General features: G+C 45.7%; 2 protein-coding genes across 5 annotated transcripts in view; one reads left to right on the forward strand and one right to left on the reverse strand.

Moving 5' to 3' along the window:
• Nucleotides 1–7,742: 7,742 nt before the first annotated feature.
• Nucleotides 7,743–9,753, reverse strand: DDX28 (DEAD-box helicase 28). Its single transcript, XM_033941421.1, has one exon. It carries the CDS (start codon nt 9,621–9,623, stop codon nt 7,941–7,943), a length of 1,683 nt encoding a protein of 560 aa, XP_033797312.1. The 5' UTR covers nt 9,624–9,753; the 3' UTR covers nt 7,743–7,940.
• DUS2 (dihydrouridine synthase 2) overlaps nt 9,580–27,029 on the forward strand; it is a 96,922-nt gene continuing 79,472 nt past the window's right edge. For 3 of the 4 annotated variants that reach the window (XM_033941422.1, XM_033941423.1, XM_033941425.1), the window contains exons 1-6: nt 9,580–9,845; nt 10,825–10,966; nt 17,964–18,009; nt 20,078–20,169; nt 22,849–22,892; nt 26,957–27,017. In XM_033941422.1, the coding sequence (XP_033797313.1) occupies nt 9,769–9,845; nt 10,825–10,966; nt 17,964–18,009; nt 20,078–20,169; nt 22,849–22,892; nt 26,957–27,017 (462 nt within the window). In that variant the 5' untranslated portion in view covers nt 9,580–9,768. Of the gene's footprint in view, nt 9,846–10,444; nt 10,535–10,824; nt 10,967–17,963; nt 18,010–20,077; nt 20,170–22,848; nt 22,893–26,956; nt 27,018–27,029 lie in introns of those variants that run through there. The other variant, XM_033941424.1, reaches the window with a different exon arrangement.

Consider the following 27,029-nt stretch of genomic DNA (forward strand, 5'->3'; position numbering starts at 1 on the left):
CATCGAGAGAGGCCGCCATCGATCCCAAGACTTGGAGGAAATCCTGTGCCTGAGGACACCGGGATGCCATAAGCAGGCAAATCTGAGATTGCAATTTGCTTACCCGGGCCTCTGGAAGGAAGATCTTTCCCAAGGAGGTGTTGAACTGGACCCCTAGATATTTCAGGTGCTGAGATGGGGACAACCGGCTCGTGGCAAGGTTGACTACCCAGCCCAGTGACTGCACAAACTCCACCACTCGAACCGTGACCCGAGTGCTTTCCTGGAACAACTTGGCGCGAATCAACCAGTCGCCCAGGTGGGGATGAACAAGAATACCCTTTTTCGCAACACTGCCGCGATAACAACCATCACCTTGGTGAACGTCCGTAGAGCCGTGGCTAGACCAAAGGGAAGTGCACAGAACTGATAATGTTGCCCCAAGATCACAAAAAGCAGGAAGCGATGATGGGAGGCCAAATAGGAATGTGCAAGTAGGCCTCAGTCAGATCTAGAGAGGTCAGAATCTCTCCCGGCTGAACCTGCCAGAATCACCGACTGCAGAGCTCCCATGCGGAAGGAAGGCCTGTTGACCCCCTTCAAATCCAGGATGGGTTGAAAGGTCCCTTCTTTGGCACCACAAAGTACATAGAGTACCAACCTGTGCCCCACTCCCACGGGGGGACCGGAACCACCGCGTGGAAATCTAACAATCTTTGAAGGGTCTGGTGAAAGGCCTGCTGCTTCCACGCCACCTTCGAGGGAGAAGCGAGAAAACGGTCTGGCAAGGACCGGGCAAACTCGAGCATAGACGTCCCGGATCACTTCCAGAACCCACTGATTGGACGTGATGTCTGCCCACTATGGATAAAATTCTCTCAGACGGGCACCCACCGGAACCAAGACAGGCGCCGGCAAGGAGTCATTGGGTAAGACGGGTGGTAGGGGACCAGGTTGGGGCACCACCTGCATCCCGACAGGCCCCACTAAAGGACTGCATGCGCTAGAAAAATCTGCCTCTAGAGACCCAGGAAGATGGAAAGGAGGCAGCCCCTCTACTATAGCAGAAACGGTGGAAATCACGCCCATAAGCAGCACCACCTCGAGCACACATCCCATGGTAAGCCTTTTTAATAATGTTCGGTATAAAGACCCCTTTGACACCTAACATAAAAGACCCTCTATCTAAAACAAGAGAGGCCATAGTCACAAATTGGGGATGAAGGATCAATTTGCAACATTTATTTTTCCATATTCAGCTCTTCTCACTAAGCCAATAGACCAGTATCTCACAAACTTTGTGAAGCTGTGGCACACTAAACATGGTGCCCATGGCTTGAAGCATCTAGAAGTGCACGGACGTCAATACAATGACGTCCGTGCATGCATGAAGACCCTCCAGATAGGGACATGAGTCACCAGTGGGGGGATGCTGAAAGGGAAGAGGCTTGGAGAGGTGCCGGCTGACTGACTACTGGATGTTCCTCTTGCTGCAAGAGGTACGTCCTGTAGGCAGTCAGCTGATGCTGGCACCTCTCCTCCCCTGGAATCTCAGGCGGCACACAGTTTAAGATACACTGCAACAACCCCAATGAAATTTCATTAAGACAGGCATTAAACATAATTGACAAGAATTAATTTGCTTGTTTAGGTAGAACCGGCTTTTCAGCCATCATGCTGTGGCTTTCTTCAGGTAGGCTGTGAGGTCTGCAGTTTGTCTTTATATAGTAGTCCTCAACCCCAATTCGTTGAGGCTCGAGGTAAATCAGGCAGGAAAGTCCATTGGTCACCAATCTGAATTTTGGTGGGAAAATCTTAAACACAAACATACAAAACAGAGATATACAAACGACAGGAACAAAATACAGACAAAACAAACACAAATTGTAAACTGCCTAGCAACACCTTGTGCACTAGATGATATGGCAAGAAACTGCAAAGAAAGCTCAGTTACTTACCGTAACAGGTGTTATCCAGGGACAGCAGGCAGATATTCTTGACTGATGGGTGATGGCACCGACGGAGCCCCGGTACGGACAATTTTAGAGTGATTGCACTCTAAGAACTTGGAAAGTTCTAGCAGGCCGCACCGCGCACGTGCGAGTGCCTTCCCGCCCGACAGAGGCGCGCGGTCCCCAGTTAGGATAAGCCAGCTAAGAAGCCAACCCGGGGAGGTGGGTGGGACGCAAGAATATCTGCCTGCTGTCCCTGGATAACACCTGTTACGGTAAGTAACTGTGCTTTATCCCAGGACAAGCAGGCAGCATATTCTTGACTGATGGGTGACCTCCAAGCTAACAAAAAGAGGGATGGAGGGAAGGTTGGCCATTAGGAAAACAAATTTTGCAAAACAGATTGGCCGAAGTGTCCATCCCGTCTGGAGAATGCATCCAGACAATAATGAGATGTAAAAGTATGAACTGAGGACCATGTAGCAGCCTTGCAGATTTCCTCAATAGGCGTGGAACGGAGGAAAGCCACAGATGCTGCTATAGCTCGAACTCTATGGGCCGTGACAGAACCTTCCAGTGTCAGTCCGGACTGAGCATAACAAAATGAAATGCACGCTGCAAGCCAATTTGACAACGTACGTTTAGTAACAGGACGTCCTAATTTATTCGGATCAAAGGACAGAAAGAGTTGGGGAGATGATCTGTGGGGCTTAGTACGCTCTAAATAATAAGCTAGAGCCCACTTACAGTCCAAAGTATGCAGAGCCTGTTCTCCAGAATGCGAGTGAGGTTTCAGAAAGAAGACAGGCAGAACAATAGATTGGTTGAGATGGAATTCAGAGACAACCTTAGGGAGAAACTTTGGATGTGTACGCAGAACCACCTTGTCACAATGGAAGACTGTAAAAGGTGGATCCGCAACTAGTGCATGTAGCTCACTGACCCTCCTGGCAGAGGTAAGAGCAATAAGGAAAAGTACCTTCCAAGTGAGAAATTTGAAAGAAGCGGTAGCCAAAGGTTCAAATGGAGGCTTCATTAAGGCGGAAAGAACTACATTGAGATCCCAGATAACAGGAGGGGCTTTAAGAGGTGGTTTCACATTGAAAAGACCCCGCATGAACCTGGACACCAAGGGATGGGCTGAGAGGAGTTTTCCATGGACTGGCTCATGAAAAGCAGCAATAGCACTGAGGTGGACTGATTGAAGTAGACTGGAGGCCAGAGTCAGACAAAGAAAGAAGATAATCCAACAAGGTCTCCACTGCAAGGAAAGTGGGATCATGATGATGAAGAAGACACCAGGAAGAAAACCGTGTCCACTTCTGATGGTAACATTGCAGAGTGGCCGGTTTCCTGGAGGCATCCAGAATGGCACGAACGGGCTGAGACAAAAGAGTATCATGAGAAGTCAGCCCGAGAGAAACCAAGCTGTCAGGTGCAGAGACTGAAGGTTGGGATGCAGAAGGGTCTCCTGATGTTGTGTAAGCAGCGAAGGAAACAGTGGAAGAAGAAAGGGTTCCCTGGAACTGAGTTGAAGTAGAAGGGAGAACCAATGTTGCCTGGGCCACCGTGGAGCAATCAGAATCATGGTGGCTCGTTCCCTCTTGAGCTTGAACAAGGTTCTTAACATGAGAGGTAGAGGAGGGAAAGCGTACAGGAATAGATTGGACCAATCGAGGAGAAATGCATCCGCTGCCAGACGGTGAGGAGAGTAGAGTCTGGAGCAGAATAGGGGCAGCTGGTGATTGTGAGGAGCTGCAAAGAGGTCTATCTGAGGAGTGCCCCACTGAGCGAAGATGGACTGCAGAGTGAAAGGAGCGAGTGTCCACTCATGAGGCTGGAGAATTCTGCTGAGCTTGTCCGCCAAGGAATTCTGTTCTCCCTGAATGTAGATAGCTTTCAGGAATAGATGGTGATCTGTGGCCCAAGCCCAAATCTTCTGGGCTTCTTGGCACAAGAGGCGAGAGCCTGTCCCACCCTGCTTGTTGATGTAAACACTCTTGGAGAGGAGGCAAGACTGAAGGGTAGTACCTTGTACTGGTAATGACAACGATTGATCATGAAGCGTAGGTACTGTCTGGAGGCCAGATTGATCGGTATGTGAGTGTATGCTTCTTTGAGATCAAGGGAACATAGCCAGTCGCCTTGATTGAGAAGAGGGTAAAGAGTGGCTAAAGAGAGCATTCTGAATTTCTCTTTGACCAAGCATTTGTTGAGATCGCGAAGATCTAGGATGGGTCTGAGATCTCCTGTTTTTTGGGGAACTAGGAAATAACGGGAGTAGAATCCCTGCCCCTTTTGATCTAGAGGAACTTCCTCTATGGCGTTCAGAAGGAGGAGGGATTGAACCTCCTGAAGAAGGAGGGAAGACTGAGGAGTGTGCAAAGCAGACTCTTTTGGTAGACCTTGGGCAGGGAGAGTCTGAAAGTTGAGAGAGTAGTCGTGGCGGATGATGTTGAGGACCCACTGATCCGAGGTGATGGTTTCCCAACGGCTTATGAAATGAGTAAGGCGTCCTCCTATAGGCAGCGGAAAATGGGCAGATGGAAGGATACTGGCAATGTCCTGGAGAAACAGGTCAAAAGGGTTGTGAAGATTTTTGTGGAGGAGGAGGCTTCACCTGTTGTTGCTGCTGTGCTGGTCTAGTGTTTTGCCTCTGTTGTTGCCTCTGACGCCTGGGTTGTTGAGGTGCCGGTGGCAAAGGACGAGCCACAAATCGACATTGGTAGGCCGATTGCTGACGAAAAGGCCTGGTAGGTGGGGTCTTCTTTTTTGTCTTGAGGAGAGTATCCCACCTCGTTTCATGAGCTGAGAGCTTTTGGGTAGTGGAGTCCATGGATTCTCCAAACAGCTCATCCCCCAGGCAAGGTGCATTAGCCAGTCGATCCTGGTGATTGACATCGAGTTCTGAAACTCTGAGCCATGCCAGTCGGCGCATGGCCACCGACATAGCTGTGGCCCGAGAGGTCAGCTCAAAGGTGTCATAGATCGACCTGACCATGAACTTACGAAGTTGTAAGAGCGATGAAGAAGTTTGGCGAAAGGCAGCTCTTTTACGGTCAGGGAGGTACTTCTCAAAAGCAGTCAGATTTTGTATGAGATGCTTGAGATAGAATGAGAAATGGAAAGCGTAATTCCCTGACCTGTTGGCCAACATTGCATTCTGGTACAACCTCTTGCCAAATTTGTCCATGGCTTTACCTTCTCTGCCAGGAGGGACTGAGGCGTACACACTAGCTCCCGTGGATTTCTTTAGAGTGGATTCTACTAATAGAGACTCATGTGGGAGCTGTGGTTTGTCAAACCCAGGAATCGGGATGACTTTATATAAAGAGTCTAACTTGCGGGGGGCTCCTGGGACAGTCAAAGGTGTCTCTAAATTCTTGTAAAAAGTCTCTCTCAAGATGTCATGGAGAGGCAATTTGAGATATTCCCTTGGAGGCTGGTCAAAATCCAGTGCATCAAGAAAAGCTTTGGATTTCTTTGACTCAGCCTCCAAGGGAATAGAGAGAGAGTCACACATCTCTTTCAAAAATGATGAGAAAGAGGTTACATCTGGTTTAGAGGATGGGTCTAAAGCAGAAGGATCCTCATCACCAGATGAACATTCCCCTTCAGAGAGAAGAGGGTCCTCCGAGTCACCCCACAGATCAGGATCCCTAACTTGAAAACTGCGGTCGGGATTTGCGTGCCGACTTACCTGACCTCATAGACACAGTACCAGGAGACGTTAAAGGCTGCATCGGTGCCGAAGTTTGAACAGCCTGGTGCTGAGCTCTCGGTTCCAGAGCAAGGTCTGGCATGGAGACCGAGGAAGCAGAATGTACCGGTACCGACAAAGTGGATGCCGATAAAAGGGGCTGCTCCACTGTCGGTACCGGTTGCTCAGACCGGACCGGGACCGGAAGGTTCGGTGTCAAAAGTGCAGGAAGGAGTTGTTGCAACTGCTCCTTAAGCTGCACCTGCAGGACAGCAGCAATTCGCTCGTCCAGCGAAGGCACCGGGACCGCCTTTTTCTTCTGCGGTACCTGCGGTGCCGCTCTACGCCCCGAGGATGAGGAACCCGAGGTCGAGGGGCTCACCTCTATTGGGGCGGAGCGCTTCCGAGGGCGCCTCGAGGTCGGCAGGACTGGGCTCGCTGCTACTGAGACCGGAGAACGCTCCAACAGGGAAGGCTTCTTAGCCGGCTTACCTGAGGGATGCGACGTCGACGCGGTATCGCGCAGTGTCGCCGAGGAGGGTGCCGACTGAGACGGGGCCGATGTCGGTGCCGCAGAATCAGACATCTCGGCACCAAATAATAATCTCTGTTGGATCTGCCGGTTTTTCAGAGTTCTATTTTCAAAGTCGCACAGCGGGTGCAGGTAGACGCTCGATGGTCAGGACCAAGACACTGTAGACACCAGTTGTGCGGGTCAGTGAGTGAAATTGGTCGTGCACACCGCTGGCACTTCTTAAACCCGGGTTGAGGGGGCATGAAGGTAAAAACGGCTTCTGCCAAATCGAAGGCCGAGGCCTCAATGGTGGCAACAGGCCCCGCAGGGGCGAAACTGAAGAATTGAAAAAAAAACAACAAAGTTTTTTTTTTTTTTTTTAAAGAAAAGAGAAGAAAATGAAGGAAACAATATTTCCTTAAGGGTTTACGCGAGCGGAAAGGAGATACCAAAAAAGTCTTTCAACAGCCGTTGAAAGAAACGCGTCTTCTTAGCTCCGCGGAAACTAAGAAACTGGGGACCGCGCACCTCTGTCGGGCGGGAAGGCACTCACGCGTGCGCGGTGCGGCCTGCTAGAACTTTCCAAGTTCTTAGAGTGCAATCACTCTAAAATTGTCCGTACCGGGGCTCCGTCGGTGCCGTCACCCATCAGTCAGTCAAGAATATGCTGCCTGCTTGTCCTGGGATATAAGTCTTTCAACAGCCGTTGAAAGAAACGCGTCTTCTTAGCTCCGCGGAAACTAAGAAACTGGGGACCGCGCGCCTCTGTCGGGCGGGAAGGCACTCGCGTGTGCGCGGTGCGGCCTGCTAGAACTTTCCAAGTTCTTAGAGTGCAATCACTCTAAAATTGTCCGTACCGGGGCTCCGTCGGTGCCGTCACCCATCACCAAGAATATGCTGCCTGCTTGTCCTGGGATAAAATAAATATACAAATGTGAACACAAACATACAAAACAGATATACACAGAAAGACTGAAAAGAATTTCTTGAGTCATGTTTTTTATGCCTTCCCTACTTGTTACTTTCTGTTGGCACTCGAAGAGCCAACGAAAGATATTTCCACTATATCTTAGTTCTTCTAATCTCTCAGAGGATCCCTGTTTTGGAATCGCCTTTTGAAAGCTGCAGCAACTTGTGAAACAGGGATTCTGTCAGGATATAGAAATGAAAATATCTTTCTGGCACATTAATGGTTGCTGGTAAAATCAACATTGAAAAGTAGCACTAGAATGTACTGTAGTTTTGAATGATGTTATGAACTGTTCTAAATGGAACTGTGAAAGATTTAAATCAATATTAGAAACATAGAAAGATGACGGCAGAAAAGGGCTATAGTCCATCAAGTCTGCCCACTCTACTGACCCACCCCATTAAGTCTGAGTACTAATGACCTAATAAAGGTAAAACATTTTTTTTTTTTTTAGAAAGTTAAAGTGGAGTTTTTGTTGTTGTTTTTAAACCAGTGACGGTGGTACTCTAGTTGAAGAGCTGGGAGTGAGATTACTAAGGTCTTTTCTCCACATTTTTCCTCTTTAATGTTCATATTCCCATATTTCTTCCTTATAGCATCAGTGAAGAAATGGAATGAAAATGGAACTAATTTGTAATATTTTACTATTTTAATAAAACAAGATAATCCCATTAAAGCAAAATCATTCCCATGTGTTTTGTTTCATAGGAATATTTCAAAACAAAACCAGAATATTAGTCATATTGCAAATTAAATTTGTATAAAATTATCTGTAAAAAAGGTAATTAAAGATAAACAAGGAAGGCTGCAGTTCCATTATTTATTTTACAGTTTAGAATCAGTTTTTGAGACAGGAGGCTTTATGGAAGTCTCCATCCCAGGAAGGCTTGTTCTCTTTCGAGCAGCAACCTCAATTTTCTGGACTAATTCAACATCCCACAAATGTGTTACAAAACTAATGACACTACAGTGTGCTTTGCTTCCCACTCGTCCAACTCGACCTGCACGATGGATATAGTCCTGTAAGGTTGGTGGGAAATCATAATTAACTACTACTTTGACTCTCCTACTGTCCAACCCCCTGGACGCTATATCAGTACAGACAAGTACATCTACTAAACCTTTCTGAAAAGTATTAAAAATGCCAGCTCTCACTGCAGCTGGCATTTGCCCCTGTAGTCTCAAATGTTTAATATTGTGGTCATCTAATATGTATCCAAGCCAGTTCACAGTGCTGGAACTATTGCAGAACACCAAAATTCCTGATGCTTGCTTTTCTGTGGCCTGTTCCTTTATTATCTGTAGTAATTCTGCCAACTTATTTGCACCCTTCACTTTCAAAAATTTCTGTTTAATGTGTGGCATAAGAAAGTGAAGTCTTTTACTCTTGACAGTGGTGATGCTACTGAGGTCAGTCACTTTGCTGAGAAGATCACCCACTCCTTTAGGAAAGGTGGCCCCAATGACAGCAAGCTGCGCTTGTATATCAAAGTCATTGTGGTCAGAAGAGCTGGAGGCTATTGTGGCTTCCAAGAGGATATCTTCAACAAGTTCAATAAAAGTTTCATCAAACAGTGTGTCTGCTTCATCTACAACAAAGTACCTTAAACTACCTAAATGAATCATGTTTCTTCTCAGGCCCTTCCAGAGAACACCTGGTGTTGCGACTAAAATATCACGGCACCCTTTGAAAACCTTTTCAGCTTTGTACATGCCTCTGCCCCCGCCAACTACTGTCGCAGACAAGCCCAAATGATGTCCTAAGCCTTCGGCAACGGTTTTCACTTGATCTGAGAGTTCTCTTGAGGGCACCAGCACCAAGCCGCGGGGACCCGTTCCCTCGTCTACCCTCTTCCTTTCTATCATGAGCCTCTGCAACAACGGCAGTAAGTAGCTCAGAGTCTTGCCGCTACCGGTCTCGGCAACCCCGAGCACGTTCTTGCCTCGCAGGAGATACGGGATGATTTGCTGCTGGACAGTGGTAGGGTGGGTGATGCCAGTTGTCTTCAGCGCTTCCACCAGCTCGGGGAGGAGTCCCAGCTCTTGGAAGGTGACACTTTCCTGTTGCCTCTCCTGGTCCGTGGTTTGTTCTTGGTCTGGGGCCTGCTCCGCAGGTTCGGGCAGGAAGGGCGCTCGCTCCCAGGTGTTGTTGATGAGGAAGTGGTCCCCGAAGGACTGCCTGTGTTTCCAGCCCTGGGACGCCAGCGCGGGCTGCTGGACCTTCGCCACTGTGTGCCGGCAATGCTGGTTGAACTCGGGCCGCTTGCAGACGATCAGAAGCTTCCCCGCCCGCGGCACGCTCACCCTCTCCAACTTCTTCCGGCCCCGGGCGCCGGCCTGCTCTGCCCGCAGCTGCAGCAGACGCGGGATCCGGATCACCGGGAGGGACTGGCTACGTCCGGCAGAGGAGCTACGCCACCGCAAGCCCGGAAGCTGTTTACTCACCGGAGTAAGGGCGCACCTCAGCAGCACTGCCCGGTCTCGGACCGCAGCACTAAAAGCCAACATCTCGCCACCCCGTTCGCACCCACAGCCAGGCGTCTCTCCTCGTGCCCGAAGCTCCACAATGACGTCAGGTCGCGAGGAGATGACGCTCTTCCGGTTCCTTCTCCTACCCCTCTAGTGTGTGCCCTGCCTGTCTTGCAACTTATGAATGCGGCGTGTCGCTTTAGCTTGGGTGCGTTTTTGTCGCATTTTGGGCGGCTCAGCAGGGTGTTTTGGCAACGCCAGGTAAGAATCCTAAACAGACGGCTTATATGTGCAGCGAGGACTTTAATAGTCCCTCAGCGAAGCATGCAGGGCTTGAATCAACACGTTTATGAGTGAAATAAGTTTCTTAGGAGAAAATAGTGAGTGCTCCATTTCTAGTTTGCTTCTAGTGCCTATGCGAAGCTTTTAGTAGGGAGCTCCCACCTGCGGTTCCATGTTTACGATATGGACAAAACCATAGCCTAGACCAGTGTTTTTACACCTATGGACCGGCATAAATAAAAGAATTATTCTGTGGACCGGCGGTTGAAGAACACTTGGCTAAGTCGTGGGCCAGACCTCGCCCATCTCTACCCAATCTTCACCCCAGACCCCCATCCCCATAATAGTACTAATTGCACCTTGCACGTCCCGTGCCTCATCTGGAAGCCTTCCCTCTGCGTTGCAACATCAGAGAGAAGGCTTCCAGTTCAGGCGCAGGATGCCCACAGGTGGCTTTGAGCACTGAATCAGTTAGGAAGAGGGAGCTGACTCAAAGATAACGCCCCATCGATCGCACCGTGGACCGACGGTTGAAGAACACTGTTTTGGGACTGATGCAGTGCTTGCCCTGTGGACCGGCAGGAAATTTCTGTGGACCGGCACTGGTCCATGGACTGGTGGTTGAAGAACACTGGCCTAGACCAGTCTCTTCACCTTGACCTGGCGAGGTGGCTACTCTACCTTTAGTACATAGTAACATACTAAATGCCGTCCAGTCTCTTTTTATGTGTCCAACTTAGTTGAAATCATATACTGTATAGGTAAAGTATTGAGCATAGTGATATACGGACTAGTACTTAGCCATAGAAGCTTTTTTTTTATACATTTAAACCAATGTGTCTTTATCTACAATAAAAACCCTTTGCAATGTGAAATGTAATTCGCTTTCTAATTCGTATGGAAATAATTTATGATCTTAGTACTATAAAGGTTCACTTCTTGCATGTACTTTTTTCAGATTACATAAAGAGGGAATGATTGAGACCATTGGAAAGCTCACTTACAGGAACAAGACTATCCTTGCCCCCATGGTCCAAGTTGGAACATTACCAATGCGCCTCCTAGCATTGGATTATGGTGCTGATATTGTGTACTGTGAGGTAGGAATAAATTTCTTATTGCTTCCCTTTATTGATTTATTTAAAAAATTTCTAACCTTCACTATTCTACCATTCTAGGCAGTTAACACAAAATAAAGCGAAGAATCTTTCCAAAACAAAAATCTGGTTGAGAGCTGTTAACTACAGTACTCAACTGCTCTTAATGTGGCAGGTATTTGGGAAGGGTATAGAATTTGATATATTGCTTTTTTGTGGTTACAATCAAAACAGTTTACATTGTTATTTACAGGTGCTTATTTTGTACCTGGAGTAATGGAGGATTAAGTGACTTGCCCAGAGTCAAAAGGAGCTGCATGGGGAACTGACCCCAGTTGTCCTGGTTCACGTCCCACTGTACTAATCATTAGGCTATTAATATCATTAGAGAGAGCGCCGCTTGGACCGTGACACCACCAGTGAAATCAGAATGGTGAAGCGTCAAGGGAAGCCGCACTCTTACCCAGCTGAGCCGGCTTCCTCCCCGGTGTTGATACAACGGACTCTGGAGGGTTTCCTCCTTCCTCAGGCAGAGAATGAGATAGTTCAGGAGCTTATTGTGGGGGACTTAACTCTAAGTGCATCGGACACCACGCTAAGCCCCGAATATCGTGAGACTCCCTCTCAGCCAGGATGTGGTTTGCAGCACCAGTCGGAGAGCGAGGTATTGGATACTGGAAGTATTACCTATCCTCACACTGGAGCTGGGATGCTGATTGCTGCATCACACGAGGAGATGGGAGGCCCAATGGAGGAGCAGTGTGTTGGAGCTGAAGGTGGAAGGACTGAGGGTCTGATAGACCCAGGAATCTCACCCGGGGGCTCCAAGGGCTCAGATGCTGAAGATAAGATTACTCCCAGGCTGAAGAAGAGACCAGAGAAAATTACATTGGAGGAGGTATGGGACGCTGTAAATGTGTTGGAGACTGAATTGACTACTCGCTTACATAATATGTTGCAAATTCCAGAACTGGTAAATTCTCATATAAATCAATGTGGGGATTTAGTTACTAAGTTAGAAATTCGAGTCCAGAATATGGAAGAAACTATTGAGAAAACGTAAGCTATCCAAATGATTTTGGTGAAAAGAAATTTGAACATACACCAGAAGCTAGAAATGTTGGAGAATAATGAACATAGATTGAATTTGAGGTTTTTAAATTTTCCTCAGTCTCCAATTTTGTCTTCTATAGAGATGCTTAAGAAATATCTAAAGGAAAACTTACAAATACCAGCTGAGACGATACCACCAATTACCAAAGCTTATTATGTTAAATCTGGAAGTCTAATAGTTCAGACAGCTAAAGAACAGAAAGAGGGAGCCAGTTTTGATCTTACTGGTTTCCTGGAAGACTCAGCTTCCGTAGTGACTAAAACAATTCTTCTTGCAACTTTTGCTTTGGAGTATAATAAAAATTGGATTCTCTGTCTGTATTTTCTATTTAAAGATGTTAATTCCTGAGCCATTTGGTTATGATTTTTTCTGACCTTTGTAGAGCCACACAATTGAGGAGAGGGGCTTTTTTTGTAGCTTTTAAATCCCAAGTGTTGGCTCTCAAAGGAACTTTTTCCTTCAATTCCCATGTAAATGTATTATTAAGATTTCAGAGAAAACATGTTTTTCTAGACCCCGAACATTTAAAGAATTTCCTGGAATCAAGGCAACCTCCAACTCCTATAGCTGTATCTACTCCCTAAGATATATAATTTGACGAGGATATAAAATGACTTTTCCGCCTTAGGCCAAGTAAGAATTTTCCTATATAATTTCTTACCCCCAAAAGAAAGATTACTTATAAGTTTTGTCTTTTCCACCCTAGATTATTTCTTTTTTACCTTGGGGTTGAAATAGAAACTTGCTGATTGTTTAGTTGATTATATATGTATTTGGGGGAGGGGGGGGGAGTTTCAATGTAAGAATCTATTTTCTTGAACAAGTGGTATGCTTGTAATTTGTGAAAAATGCATAAATAAAATTTTAAAAGCCCCAAGAGGTTAGGTCAGTTACTCAGAAAATTAATGGATATTTTGACACAGACATTCAACAGAATTGCTAGCATAAGTAGATCAGAATAGTTATTAATACAGTTAGGTCATAGTTACAAATTCAAGTAGGTCATTGTTGGCTTATCGTTATGTCACAGGAGTTGCATTAGACCAGCGTTTCTGAACACGCAGTACACGTACCCTTAGGGGTATGCAAGCTGCTTGTTGGGGGTACATGCCACCACAGGTATTGCCTCCAGGGATCTCCTTCCTGCCCGCCCCACCTCCATCAAAGCCACCTAACCCCAGTCTCCACTTTCAGCTGGAACTGACCTCTCCCCAGTTCTCGATTCCCCCACCTACCAACTCCTCGATGCTGTATTTTAAAAACTTTGGGCAGCCAATGCCACAACAAAACCAGCCTCTCTCCATCTGCCTGCCTGCCCCAGAAGTGTTCTTTCTGCAGCCTACACAGAACGTTGTAGAAAGAACACTTCCGGAGCAGTGGCAGACGATGGGAGGCAGGCTTCGGTCCCAATTCCCCCACCTACCAGCTCCCCGCCACTGTGTTTTAAAATCTTCGGGCAGCCAGAGGCACAATGAAGCCAGCCTCCTGCCATCTGCCTGTCCTGGAAGTGTTCTTTCTGCAGCATTCTGCCTATGCAAAAAGAATGATTCCGAGGTAGGTAAGCAGGCAGACGGCAGACGGCTGTCTTCGTTGCGCCTACGGCTGCCCAAAGATTTTAAAATACAATGGCAAGGAGTTGGTAGGTTGGGGAATCAAGAACTAGGGAGAGGTCGGATCCAGCTGAGAGGAGTGGGGGCTAGAGTTTGGAATAAGGGAGATAGATGCTGCATAGGGTTGGGGGTGGGAAAGATAGATGCTGCATGGGGGGTTAGGAAAGGAGGGAAAGAGATACTGCTGGTAGATGAGGGAACAAGAAAAGAGAATTGTTGGATATAGGTGTGGAGGGAGAGGAAAAGACATGGTGCACATGGGGAAAGGAAGAAAGAGGAAAATTGGGCATAGAGAAAGAGAGGAGAGAGGTAGAGATGCATGGGGAAGAGAAGGATGAAAAGGAGGTGGTGGAGAGGGAACAGAGGGACAGATTGAAGGAGATTGCAAGGGGGAAGAATGTTGGACATAGTGATGGAGGGATAGATGTGGCATTGTGCTGTAGAGGGGTGATAGGAGACATGGGCTAGTGGGCAGTGGTGAAAAATGCTGCACATGATCTGGAGGATGAGAGAGAGGGAGAAATGTTGGATGTGATAGTACAGAGGGTGGGAGAGATGCCTGGATCTCTCAAGACAGATGGACAGTGAGAGAGGGAGAGACATGTTGCCAATAGGGTAAGAGGAGAGACGAAGAAAAGTTGGAGTCATGGAGGGAGATGTTGATTGTGAAAGGGAATGAGTTGCGGAGGGGATGAAGCATTCAGGAGGCAGAAAAGAAAGAAAGAAACACTGAATGCACAGTCAGAAGGAGACTCATGAAATCACCAGACAACAAAGGTAGGAAAAATGATTTTATTTTCAATTTAGTGATTGAAATGTGTCAGTTTTGAGAATTTATATCTGCTGTCTATATTTTGTACTATATTTGTCTATTTTTCTATAATTGTTACGGAGGTGACATTACATATTTTAAAGTCATCTGCCTTGACTTCTTTGAAAAACCCCCAAATATAAATGATAATTAAGATTTTCTCTGTGTACTGTGTGCTTTATGTTTTTTAAATTTTGTGGTTACCATTATGTATTAATAAGATTATATTGTGTATATGAAAAATGGATGGAAGAAATTGCATTACAATTAGTATTATTATTATGGGGTGGGGTGTGGAGGGTACTCGGTTGATATTTGATAGACTTATGGGGTACTTGGCTTGAAGTTGAGAAACACTTCATTAGACAGTTTAGAAATAGGCTTTTACAATTACCATTTCAGTTACGTCAGGATTGGCTCCGTTTTGGTACAGAAATGCTTTTAAAAGTTTTCTGAACCTGAGATAGTGGTCACAAGATCATAGTGTAAGTGGTAGTTAGTTTATTTCATTTTCTATCCCGTCCTCCCCAGTTGGTTCCGGCATTCTGCTAATTGCTATTGGATGGATAAGGTAATTTGTCTGGTAGACTTAAATTGTATGCTGGGAATTTTAAGCGGAAAATATTTCTAGTGGAATATCTGTTGGAGGCACCCTGGTGTAGTACCTCTCCTGCAGGAACTTCTGGTGGACAAGGCCATCAGATTGCTTTCTGACAATTCCATGGTGGTGGCTTATGTCAGTCACCAAGAGAGAACACAAAGTCCTTTTTTGGAAGAGGATATGGCATGCCTCATGCTTTGGGCAGAACAGCATCTGTCAGATCAGTTGGCTGCTTATGTAGTAGGAAAACATAAAAGTAGCAAACTTTTTCAGTTGCCATGCATTGGAGCCAGGAAATGGTCCTATAGTCCCACTGCCTTTGACAGCATCTTTCACCAGTAGTAGTGGTGGTGATGGGATGCCAGTGATGGATCTCATAGCAATGGAGAATAAATAGAGTGGATACCGCAATCTTTAGCGAATAGAGTGGATACCGCAATGGAGAATAGAGTGGATACCGCAATCTTTAGAGACGGGAAAGGTTCCGTGAGACTGAAGAAGAGTGGATGTGGTCCCTCTGCTCAAAAGTGGTTGCAGAGATGAAGCGGGAAATTATAGGCCGGTAAGCCTCACTTCAGGTATTGGAAAAATAATGGAAACATTGAAGGAAAGGATAGTGAAATTCTTAGAATCTAATGGATTACATGATCTGAGGCAACATGGGTTTACTAAAGGTAAATCATGCCAAATGAATCTGATTGAATTCTTTGACTGGGTGACCAGTTAATTGGATCAAGGACATGTTCTACATGTAATTTACTTAGAGCTAGATTCACTAACGATAGCTACTCATTCGCTGTTGGCCGATTCTCTGGCCAATTTTCCAACAGCGATTGATTCACTATTAAGTGTGCATGCAAATGATTTGCACGCAAACCTACCGACTCAGTCGCTCAGTGAGCGATTGATATAATGCAGAGCCCTAACAGTAGTGACAGGTGAAGCAGCCTCCTGTCACTGCAGTCAGGGCTTCTGCTTTTTTTTTAATGGAACAGATGTTCTGTGCGCCTACTGTCCCATTAAAAATCCCCCCCCCCCAGTATGCGAGCACTTCCGAGCCACCGTCCTCTCCCCAGAACCCCAAAAAGATGTCAGGAGGGATGCCCACTCCTTCCTGCTCTGAAGGTGCCCGCCTGCTCTTTGAAAAAACGGCAGGAGGGATGCCCACTCCTTCCTGCCTGGAAAGACCTCCCCCTTGAAGAAAAAGGCAGGAGTGATACCCACTCCCTCCTGCCACTGGATGGCCCACTCCCCCCCAACCCCATGCCCCTTACCTTGACGTTGGGAGCAGGAGGTACTGAAAATACCTCCTGCTCCTCCGCAATGATGCTGGGTCTTAGGCAGCTCCTCGGTGCATCATGTGATGCTCGGGGAGGGGCCTAAGACCCTAATTGGGTCAGACGCCTCCGGCTCCTCCTGCCTTTCATCGATTGAGCCAGTCACGACAGCCAAAGTACAATTTGTATACCTTCTTCAGATCTATGGTAATTGGGCGATGTGCTTTTGTCGTGAATGAACCACAGACGTAACAGAAACTATTTGGATGATTAGTACAATGTCTTAGCATGACAAAGACTTTTATTAATCACCTTAAATAATGTCTGTAGCATAAAAAACAAAGACAATTGTTGTTAACCCTCTTTATACGTTTATCCTATAAATGCATGATATATCGCCCAATTAACGTTTATAATTATATATAATGAGCCTCATCACAAAAATGTGACGTGCTAATGGAAAAACTAAACACAGATTTTCTGCCTATTCTGTTTTTATGCTTCCTCTGATCCTGGTTGTATGTTCCTTTGCAATTGTTAATAAAGACAATTAAAAAAAAAAAAAAATACACAAAACCCACCCAACATTAACTCTGATGAAAATGATGTGTTGACCTTTGTTATACAAACCTTTTTAGAACCCTGCTAAGCTAAATACTTTCACCACATACTTCCCTCTGTTTTCTTGTTGGAGTAGGAACGCAGGCAGATATATATATGAAACTTTAATATATGCACATGGTTTACTTGCAGCACCATTTCCTTAGTATGTCTATCAACATCTGATAGGAAGAAATGGAAAAGGAATTGAGCAATCAGTGGTGAAGGGAGATAGCCATATGATCATTTAGGGCCAGATTCACAAAACTCCCCTACCGATCCGATCCGGGTCCGGGGGGCTGATTCACAATGCATCCTCATGCAAATGAGGACAATCGGAATCATGCCCCCTACTGACTGCACGGATCGCTGTCCAGCAATCCTGACGCATGCGCTGGCCCTCCGTGCCTAACAGAGCTCGAAAAACCTTTTTACTTTTTTTACTTTTATCTTTGCAAGCCTTTTTATTTATCTTCGCGAGCCCGTGGTTTTAACCTGCGGGTTAAAACCACGGGCTTGCACTGTGGGGAAGGGCAGGAGAGTCGGGGCAGAGAAGCAGGAGATCGGGGCAGAGAGCAGGATTTTTACACAAGCGACTGGTCCTCAGCAATCGCTTGTTTTTGGATTGGCCAGCCCAGTCGGTGTGCCTGCATTTGTTTAGTGAATTGCATCCTTCCTACTATGCATGCCGTTTCCCCTCATTTACATGCGCAGATCGGAGGATGATCGGCCACGAGGTTAGTGAATCGGGTCAGAGGAAAATCGGGACACAAAGTGGTTGGGACATGATCAGTGTCCTTAGTGAATCTAATCCTTACAGCCTTAAAACTCAATCCTATATAAGCCATTGTTCTATTGAACTGGAGAAATGTGGAGGTTTCTGTTAAAATAATTTCTCATCATCTTCAGTGTTATAAGCAATTTGCTTCTTTTCCTTGTGTTACATTGCTCAGCAGATAAGCAACACAGATGTTTGTGTGTTTTCAGGAGCTGATTGATATGTTGATGTTAAAATGCAAGAGAGTCATAAACAGTAAGTAGATATCAAATGCAATTTTGCAACTACGTTTTTTCATTTCCATCATTCACAGTAGTTGGCAGTTGAAAAAGACCAATTGGGACATTCTGTGCACCCAATTATCCTTGTCTACCTTAGAGATACATCCAGCTATAGAAGCTTAATCACTTTCATGATGACTTGCTTTGTAAGTCAAGTTTTGATAGCACTTTACCTGCACCCAACTCCCATTGTTTCATACAGTTTAAAATACAATCATCAATTTTCACCAAAAAGCAGAGTCCAGTCCAAGAGAAAGAGACAGGGACTCCTGTGAACACTATTTTGGGTGGACCCAAGAATCAGTGTTCCAAGTATGCTTAGTCTTCATCGTTCATATAATTTTATTTGGGGCCTCTCTGCCTGTTATTTGATGCATATATTCTCTATAATAAAACCCTAAGCGCGCATGCGCACTTAGGTTTTTGTGATCGCTGCATCATGCTGTGTCCCTCCATGCCGAATTCCATTTTGGAACACGGAGGCAGGGAACACGCCAGCGACTCCCTCCCCCCACCTCCCGCCCTCACTCACCAACCGCTGCCGCCGCTGCTGCTCCTCTTCAAAGCAGCCTGTTGAGGTTCGCCGGCCGGCTGTAACGAACCTCGCAGGCTGCTCTTCACCTCAGTAGCACGTTCCCTCTGACGCGATCGTTACCGAGGTGGAGAGTGGCCTGCGAGGTTCGCTACAGCTGGTTGACGAACCTCAGCAGGTTGCTTTGTTGAAGAGGGGCAGCAGCGGTTCGTGCAGGTAGGCCAGAAGACACCAGGAACCATGGATGGAGAGAGGGTAAGAACGGGAGGGGGGAACAGAAGGGGGCCATAGAGCAGGCAGGCATGGCACAACAGGAGGCCAGGGGGAGAGGGAAAGGGGGCTGCTTTGGGAAGAGGGGTGTTCTGGGGGTAGACAGCAATCATGGGGGGGTGGAACAGAAGGGGGCTACAGAGCAGGCAGGCATGGCATAACAGGGGGAGAGGGAAAGGGGGCTGCTTTGGGGGAGGGGTGTGCTGGGGGCAGACAGCAATCATGCTTTGCTTTGGGAGGAGGGTGAACAGAAGGGGGCCACGGAGCAGGCAGGCATGGCACAATAGGGGGGAGAGGGAAAGGGGGCTGCTTTGTGGGAAGGGGTGTGCTTAAGGCATTCAGCAATCATGCTTTGCTCTGGGGGGGGACAGAAAGGGGCCACAGAGCAGGCAGGCATGACACAACAGTGGGCAGGAGGAGAGGGAAAGGGGACTGCTTTGGGGGAAGGGGTGTGCTGGCAGGTAGACAGCAATTATGTGTTCCATGCTAGTAAGAAGTGGAGGGGGAGAGGGAAAGGGGGCTTCTTTGGGGGGAGGGGTGTGCTGGGGGGAAGACAGCAATCATGCTTTGCTCTGGGAAGGGGGAAACGGCAGGGGGCCAGGGAGAGACACAGACAGACAGAAAGAAAGACAGACAGACAGGGGACCAGGGAGAGACACAGATAGAAAAAAATGACAGACAGACAGCTAACATCCAAAGGAGAGAGAGAAAGAAAAAAAAAACCCCAGACAGACAGACATCTACTCTAGCACCTGTTAATGTAACGGGCTTAAACACTAGTTGTACCCATATTTGGATTTCCTCTCTTTAAGTTTTGTTGTATATACAACTTCTGGAGGTATATATTGTAATGATAAAGCTTAGCCAATCCCCTTTAAATGCTATGGTCCCGAGAGAGAATTTTTCAGTTAAACTCACAATATCTCTTTCCCCCCAAGTTTTAAGACACAATTTCCTGGCAGGTAAAACACTCAGAAGTGCACATTCCTTATGAGCAGTGGTGGTCCTGTCTTGGTGCTTTTTCAAGATAACTTTGGACTTTGTAAGTTCCTGTTTGGTCATTCATTTGAAAAGGGTTCTTTTGGTCAAAACAAAATTTTAGGGCTGTATGATGGAGATTTAACTTCATTTTTTTTTTTTTTAATCTGTTACTGTAATTGGATTTAAGAAGTTCTGTTCATTGCAGTTGAGCAATTTAAATGTTTGGTTTTGACTATCCTGTTTCCTTTTCCCCACACAGAGATTCTCGATACTGTGGATTATATAACTCCTGGTGAAAGAGTCATTTTCAGGACCTGTGACAGGGAGAAAGACCACGTTGTTTTTCAGATGGTAAGAGATAATTTGAGTTGGTACCACAGACTTTTTCAAAATTCAATGCTAGCCAGTAGAATATTGAGTTACAATTTCTATATGACTTTTTATATGAAGTCTCTGGTTCAGAAATTGTCTCATTATGATCAATATATTCCTGATAGCCATCTCCCTGATTTTCAACACATTCCTAATGACTCGTTGGAAACAAGAAAGTTTATGGCTAGATCTGTATTTGATGCCTTTGATGTTGCCTCGAGCATCATTGTTATCCATCACCATGAGGAGACGAACATGGTTAAGGGTTTCTGATTTGGATTCCAATGTCAAGGAGCACTTGGCTAACATTCCATGCTTGGGTTCTGAGCTTTTTGGGGATAAGATAGAGGAGGCCTTCTCTTCCACACTCCACCTCATCACAAGTTATTAACAACAGATGCTTCCATGTTTGCTTAGGGAACCCACCTCGATGGCCTCCACACTCAAGGCAGCTGGAATCTTCAAGAGCAATCTCTCCATATTAATCTCTTTGAATTGTGGGCAATCGTATTGCTCTCCAAGCTTTTCAAGATCACCTTCTCAATCAAGAAGTACTTATGCGAACAGACAACCAAGTAGCCATGTACTACATCAACAAGAAGGGACAGGATCTCGCTCCCTTTGTCAAGAAGCGATGCAAATCTAGTCCTGAGCAATTACCTGCAACATATTCCTTAGAGCCGTTTACTTAGCAGGAAAACAAAACACTCTAGCAGAGAAGCTGAGCAGATTCTCGGAATCTCACAAATGGTGTCTTAACTCAACTGTTTTGTGTCAGAAATTTTCCAATTGGGGAACTCCAGAGAGAGATCTATTTGCTTCTCTTTTGCTTCTCCTTACAATCACAAACTTTCAGTGTTCTATTCCAGAATATACACTCCTAACTGCCTGGAGTCAGATACCTTCCTTCTGGACTGGACCAACAAGTTTATGTATGCTTTCCCTCCAGTTCCATTAATAGGGAAAATCTTGTTCAAATTTTGCAGAGAACAAGCTACCATGATCCTCATAGCACCTTGGTGGTTGCGACAACCATGGTTTCCTCCTCTTCTTCAACTCGGTGTTCAGGAGCCTCTCCCACTTCAAATCTTTCTAACCTTAACACAGAACGAGGGGTCCCTTCTTTATCCCAATCTTTGTTCATTGACTCTCAGCATGGTTTCTCTCTCCCAGTGAGTAGATAACATTTATACTGTCTGCACCAGTATCGGCCATGCTTCTAGGAAACCTTCCACGTAATAGTGTTACTGCTTTAAATGGACTAGATTCACACTAGTGTAACTAACACTCAGTACATCCAGACACATGTCCTCTTCCATCAGTCATGGACTGTCTCCTACACCTCTACAACTCTGATCTTAAAACCACTTCAATCAGAGTTCACCTTAGTGCTATTAGTGCTTGTCATACATCTCTGGATAAAAAACTATCCATCCTTTGATCATCAGATTTATGAAGGGCCTTTTTTATACCAAACCGCCAATCAGACCTCTTCCAGTTTCTTGGAATCTTAATATTATGCTATCAGCCCTGATGAAGCCTCCCTTTGAGCCAATGCTGTCTTCATCTCTCAAACATCTCACATGGAAAGTAGTATTCTTAATCTGGATCACTTCAGGATGCTAAGTCTGTGAACTGCAAGCGCTTGTCTCAGATCAATCATATACAGCATTCTACCATGATAGAGGGTGGTTCTCTTCTCTGTACACATTGAAATTTCTCCTTAAGGTCATCTCAGATTTTTATTTGAATCAGCCTATAGTTCTTCTTGTCTTCTTTCCAAACATTGAACTATAAGCATGCTCTTGCTTACTTCTTGGATAGAACCAAACCTCACAGGACTTCTACTCAACTGTTTTTCTCATTTGATCAAAACATACTTGGACTCCCTGTCACCAAGAAAATTATCTCTACATGGCTTGCAGCCTGTATTACCTTTTGCTATACTTGGGCTGGGCTGACACTAGAAGGTCATGTCACAGCACATAAAGTTAGGGCTATGGTGAATTCAGTAGTTTGTTACACTCCCATTGAACTATTCCAGATGAGCTAGTTGATCGGGCTAAGCAGTTCTACAAAATTTATTCTCAACTTAAAAGCCAACTACCCTCCAACCTTTTGTTTCCAGTTAGGGAGTCCCACATATGAGAATATACTGCCTGCTTGTCCTAGGATAAAGCACAGTTATTTACCTGTGGACAGCAAGCGGGACAGCAAGCAGATATTCTCACAACCCTCCCACCTCCCCTAGTTGGCTTCTTAGCTTTTATACTGAACTGATGGCCAGAAGGCACCAGTGTGTGCATGGTATGGGCAGTCTCGAGACTTGCAAAAGTTTTAAAATGACAGTACTTTTGCACTTCCGTACCAGATTCTGTGGATGATGTCACCCACATGTGAGAATATCTTCCTGCTATCCTCGGATAACACCTGCTACAGGTAAGTATCTGCTCTTCATTTGTCGATTACATGGTATTGCGGTATATAAAAATAAAGTTATTATTATCATCATCATCATCATCTCTTAAATTAGACGAGATGAGAGATGATCTCAGCCTTTTTTTATACTGGCTGGTCTATAGTATATAGAGTACATATCTGTGTTTCTGTGATGTGAACTGCATATTATAATTATATTAATATATGCTTTTATTGTAGGGATCATCAGATGCAGACAGAGCCTTAGCTGTCGGCAAGCTTGTGTAAGTTCTTTCAAGCTATCATTTATTTAGTGCAGATTAGATCTAATATAGACACTATTAAGCTCACTTTGGGTTCAGTGTATTAAGCATGCATCCCAAAGACACTAAAGGGGGGATAGTTATCAAGCTATCTTATGGTGATAATGTACATTATTTGGCCATTAATATGAGTTAAATGGCTCTAATACAGCATTATTTATGTCACAGCAGAGTACATAAAAATGACATGTTACGTTAAGCTCTGGAACGCGTTGCCAGAGGATGTGGTAAGAGCGGATAGCGTAGCTGGTTTTAAGAAAGATTTGAACAAGTTCCTGGTGGAAAAGTCCATAATCTGTTATTAAGAAAGACATGGGGGAAGCCACTGCTTGCCCTGTATCGGTAGCATGGAATATTGCTACTCCTTGGGTTTTGACCAGGTACTAGTGACCTGGATTGGCCACCGTGAGAGCAGGCTACTGGGCTTGATGGGCCATTGGTCTGACCCAGTAAGGCTATTCTTATGTTCTTATGACATGCAAGCAGCTCATTAACGATGTAAATTCTGCATCAAGCTGCCAAATTGCTACTTGATGCTCCCAGGCTATATCTTAAATGGACTGGACCAAGTTACTGTAAGGTGTTAGTGGTCATGTTTGCATATAAGGACTTCTTTGCCCTTATATGAAAACAGAATCCCCTAGTGGTATGAAGCTGAGAAAAAATAGACTTCTGGGTAACTTCATCTTTAACAAGACATCTCTCAAACACTTTGAAATGAGAATGCTGCCTGTGTGTGCTATGGGAAAATTTCTTTTAGCTTGAACTGCTTATCAAGATAAACACATACCCTGCACGAAAGGAAGAATTTGCAATACTACCAGCTAAAGTACAGAGACCTGTGATGAGAGAGACCCATGATGTACAGATGTATGAGACCCTCAAGCCTGTGCGATTCCCATAACTGGCTCCCATAAACCCTGCTGTCTACAAGAACCCAGCATGGCAAAGCAATAGACTATAAACCAAGCATAAGGCCTATCCACAATATGGACATCTGTGAATCTGCTTCTGCAAAAATCCCCTGGCAAGCCTGTCTCACTGACAGCTGCCAACCACTGATGGGGTAATTTCAGCCTAAATTTGAGGACATTTCTGAAATATCTTTGCAAATCAGATGACCTTCATGCACAGCACACCAGAAATAGATGTTTATGCCCTGGTCAATGAAACATAGACAGCTTTGGACAGTAGACCCCTGCACGTATTCAAAACCAACCACAGCACTTGCTCTTCCAAAGAATGTAGAACCAAGACAGGGTGTGGGCCATTTTGGGAAAGGGCGTAGGTCATGCACAGATGACCTCTGGAAAGCCCCAAAAAGAAGGATGTGAGGCTTGGTTAATTTTGGTGGTTTTAGACCATCACCCAAGTTTGATAATAACATATGTAAATGCTAATTTGCTCTAATGATACAAGTCAATTCTAATTGTTTAGACATCAGCAAAGGACATGACCAGTTAGGAGAAGAAAAAGATATCTATGGCCAATTAGTTACAAATTGATTAATTATGCTAATGACTACTACCAATCAGAATATTTCTAGTAGATTACCGTATTTTCACGCATATAACGCGCACCCGTGTAAAACGCGCACACGGGTATAGCGCGCGGGGAACACAAATTTATGTTTAAAAAATTTAATATAGCGCGCACACGCGTATACCGCGCATGCTAAAACCTCCTCCCGCTTACTCCGAACCGGCATCCTCCCCCCCCCCCCCCCCCCGCTCGCTTACCCGCGTTTTACAACTTTTTTTCAATCCGATCCGGCATCCCCCCTGCGAACCGGCATCCTCCCCCCTCGCTCGCGTCACCCCCCCTCCCCCGCGATCCTACATCCCCCCAGCACCAAACATCTCTTACCCGATTGGGCACCGGCACCAGCACCAATGCACAGGACGTGCCAGTGCCCGAAGATCCTCCCTCGTTGGTTTGGGCTGGGCTGGGCTGGGCTGGGCGGTGCGATGCAGGAGAGATAATCCTTCTTCCTGCGGATCCTCCCTCGTTGGTTTGGGCTGGGCTGGGCGGTGCGATGCAGGAGAGATAATCCTTCTTCCTTCGCCGGGCTGGACTAGGCTTTGAGCATTTGCGCATGCTCAAAGCCTTCTGGTCTCGCTCTCTCCGAGATTCTCTTCTCAGAGAGAGCGAGACCAGAAGGCTTTGAGCATGCGCAAATGCTCAAAGCCTAGTCCAGCCCGGCGCAGGAAGAAGGATTATCTCTCCTGCATCGCACCGCCCAGCCCAGCCCAAACCAACGAGGGAGGATCCGCAGGAAGAAGGATTATCTCTCCTGCATCGCACCGCCCAGCCCAGCCCAGCCCAAACCAACGAGGGAGGATCTTCGGGCACTGGCACGTCCTGTGCATTGGTGCTGGTGCCGGTGCCCAATCGGGTAAGAGATGTTTGGTGCTGGGGGGATGTAGGATCGCGGGGGAGGGGGGTTGATGCGAGCGGGGGGGGGGAGGATGCCGGTTCGCAGGGGGGATGCCGATCGGATTGAAAAAAAAAAGTTGTAAAACACGCTCACGCGTATAACACGCAAGGTTATGCACGGTTTGTAAAATCGTGTATAACGCACGCGTTATATGCGTGAAAATACGGTATAATGCAAGGCTAAGAAATATATCAACACCTGTGAGATAAGGAAAGTAAGACAGGATATTTTCTGCATTCTGCAGGTGTAGATTTTACCTGCTCTGTTTGACACTGAATGCTATGCTGTTTCAGTTTATTTTTACTGCTCTTACTTGCATGCTACAATTTACTTTATAATAAATTTACATTTTCTAAGCAACAGCATTCCGTGTGAGGTCTGAGTCCTTTATGGTAAGGGTCCAGCAGCGCCCTTTTCCAGAACCGTATGTGCTAGGAGGTGAGAGGCTAATAAGCACAGATGGAGAGAGGGACCTTGGGGTGATTTTTGTCTGAGGATCTAAAGTTATCTAAACAGTGTGATAAGGCAGGGTGTGTAGCCAGAAGGATGCTAGGCTGTATAGAAAGAGGAGTAACCAGCAGAAGAAGGCAGGTTTTGTTGCCCCTGTATAGGTCATTGGTGAGGCCACACTTGGAGTATTGTGTTCAGTTTTGGAGGGCGTATCTGGTGAAGGATATAGGGCGTATCTGGTGAAGGATATAAAAAGAATTGAAGCGGTCCAGAGGAAGGCGACAAAAATGGGTAAGGGGTTTGAACAAAAATAAGTGTGAGAAGAGACTGGAAGACCCAAATATGTATACTCTGGATGAGAGGAGGGACATGGGAGGTATAATATAGACATTTAAATACTTGAAAGGCATTAATATAGAACCAAATCTTTTCCAGAGAAGAGAAAATGGTAAAACTAGAGGGCATAATTTGAGGTTACAGGGAGGAAGACTTAGGAGCAATCTTAGGAAATTCTTTTTCATGGAGAGAGTGTAGATGCCTGGAATGCCCTCCAGAGGGAAGAGGTAGAGAGGGACACGGTGATGGAATTCTAAAAAGCAGGGGATAAAAATAGAGGATCTTTAATTAGAAAACGAAGGATGTAAATTAAAGAACTAATGCCGGTATTGGACAGATCTGCATGGTGTAGGATGGGCTGAGGTGGGCATCAATGTGAACTCCATTAATATGTAAAATGAGTATGTTACTGGCCAGACTTTATGGTAGATATCCTGCAAACAATGGGATGGTTGGATAGGCTGGAGTGAGCTTGGATGGCAACTTCAGAATTTGGAACCTAGGACAATACTAGATTTTACAGTCTACAACCCAGAAATATCAAAGAAGAGACAAGTTAATCTAATCATTTATTTTTTAATAGGTGAACTTATGGGCGGACTGGATGGACCATTCAAGTCTTTATCTGCCATCATTTACTATGTTACTTTGTTACTTAGTGCATTGATCTACTGTATATTTCTGTCTTTTTAATGATAGACAGTTTTTATAGCTAATGAATTACTTGATTGAGTTATTAGGTTTTTTATATGCATTTTTAATGATTAACTGGGAGGGGGGCAATTTATTTTTTTTCTTGCAGAGAGAACGACGTGGCTGGCATTGATGTTAATATGGGATGTCCAAAGGAGTTTTCCACCAAGGTACAGTTAGAT

This window comes from Geotrypetes seraphini, chromosome 4, assembly GCF_902459505.1.
Source record: "Geotrypetes seraphini chromosome 4, aGeoSer1.1, whole genome shotgun sequence".
NCBI classification, from domain to species: Eukaryota; Metazoa; Chordata; class Amphibia; order Gymnophiona; family Dermophiidae; genus Geotrypetes; species Geotrypetes seraphini.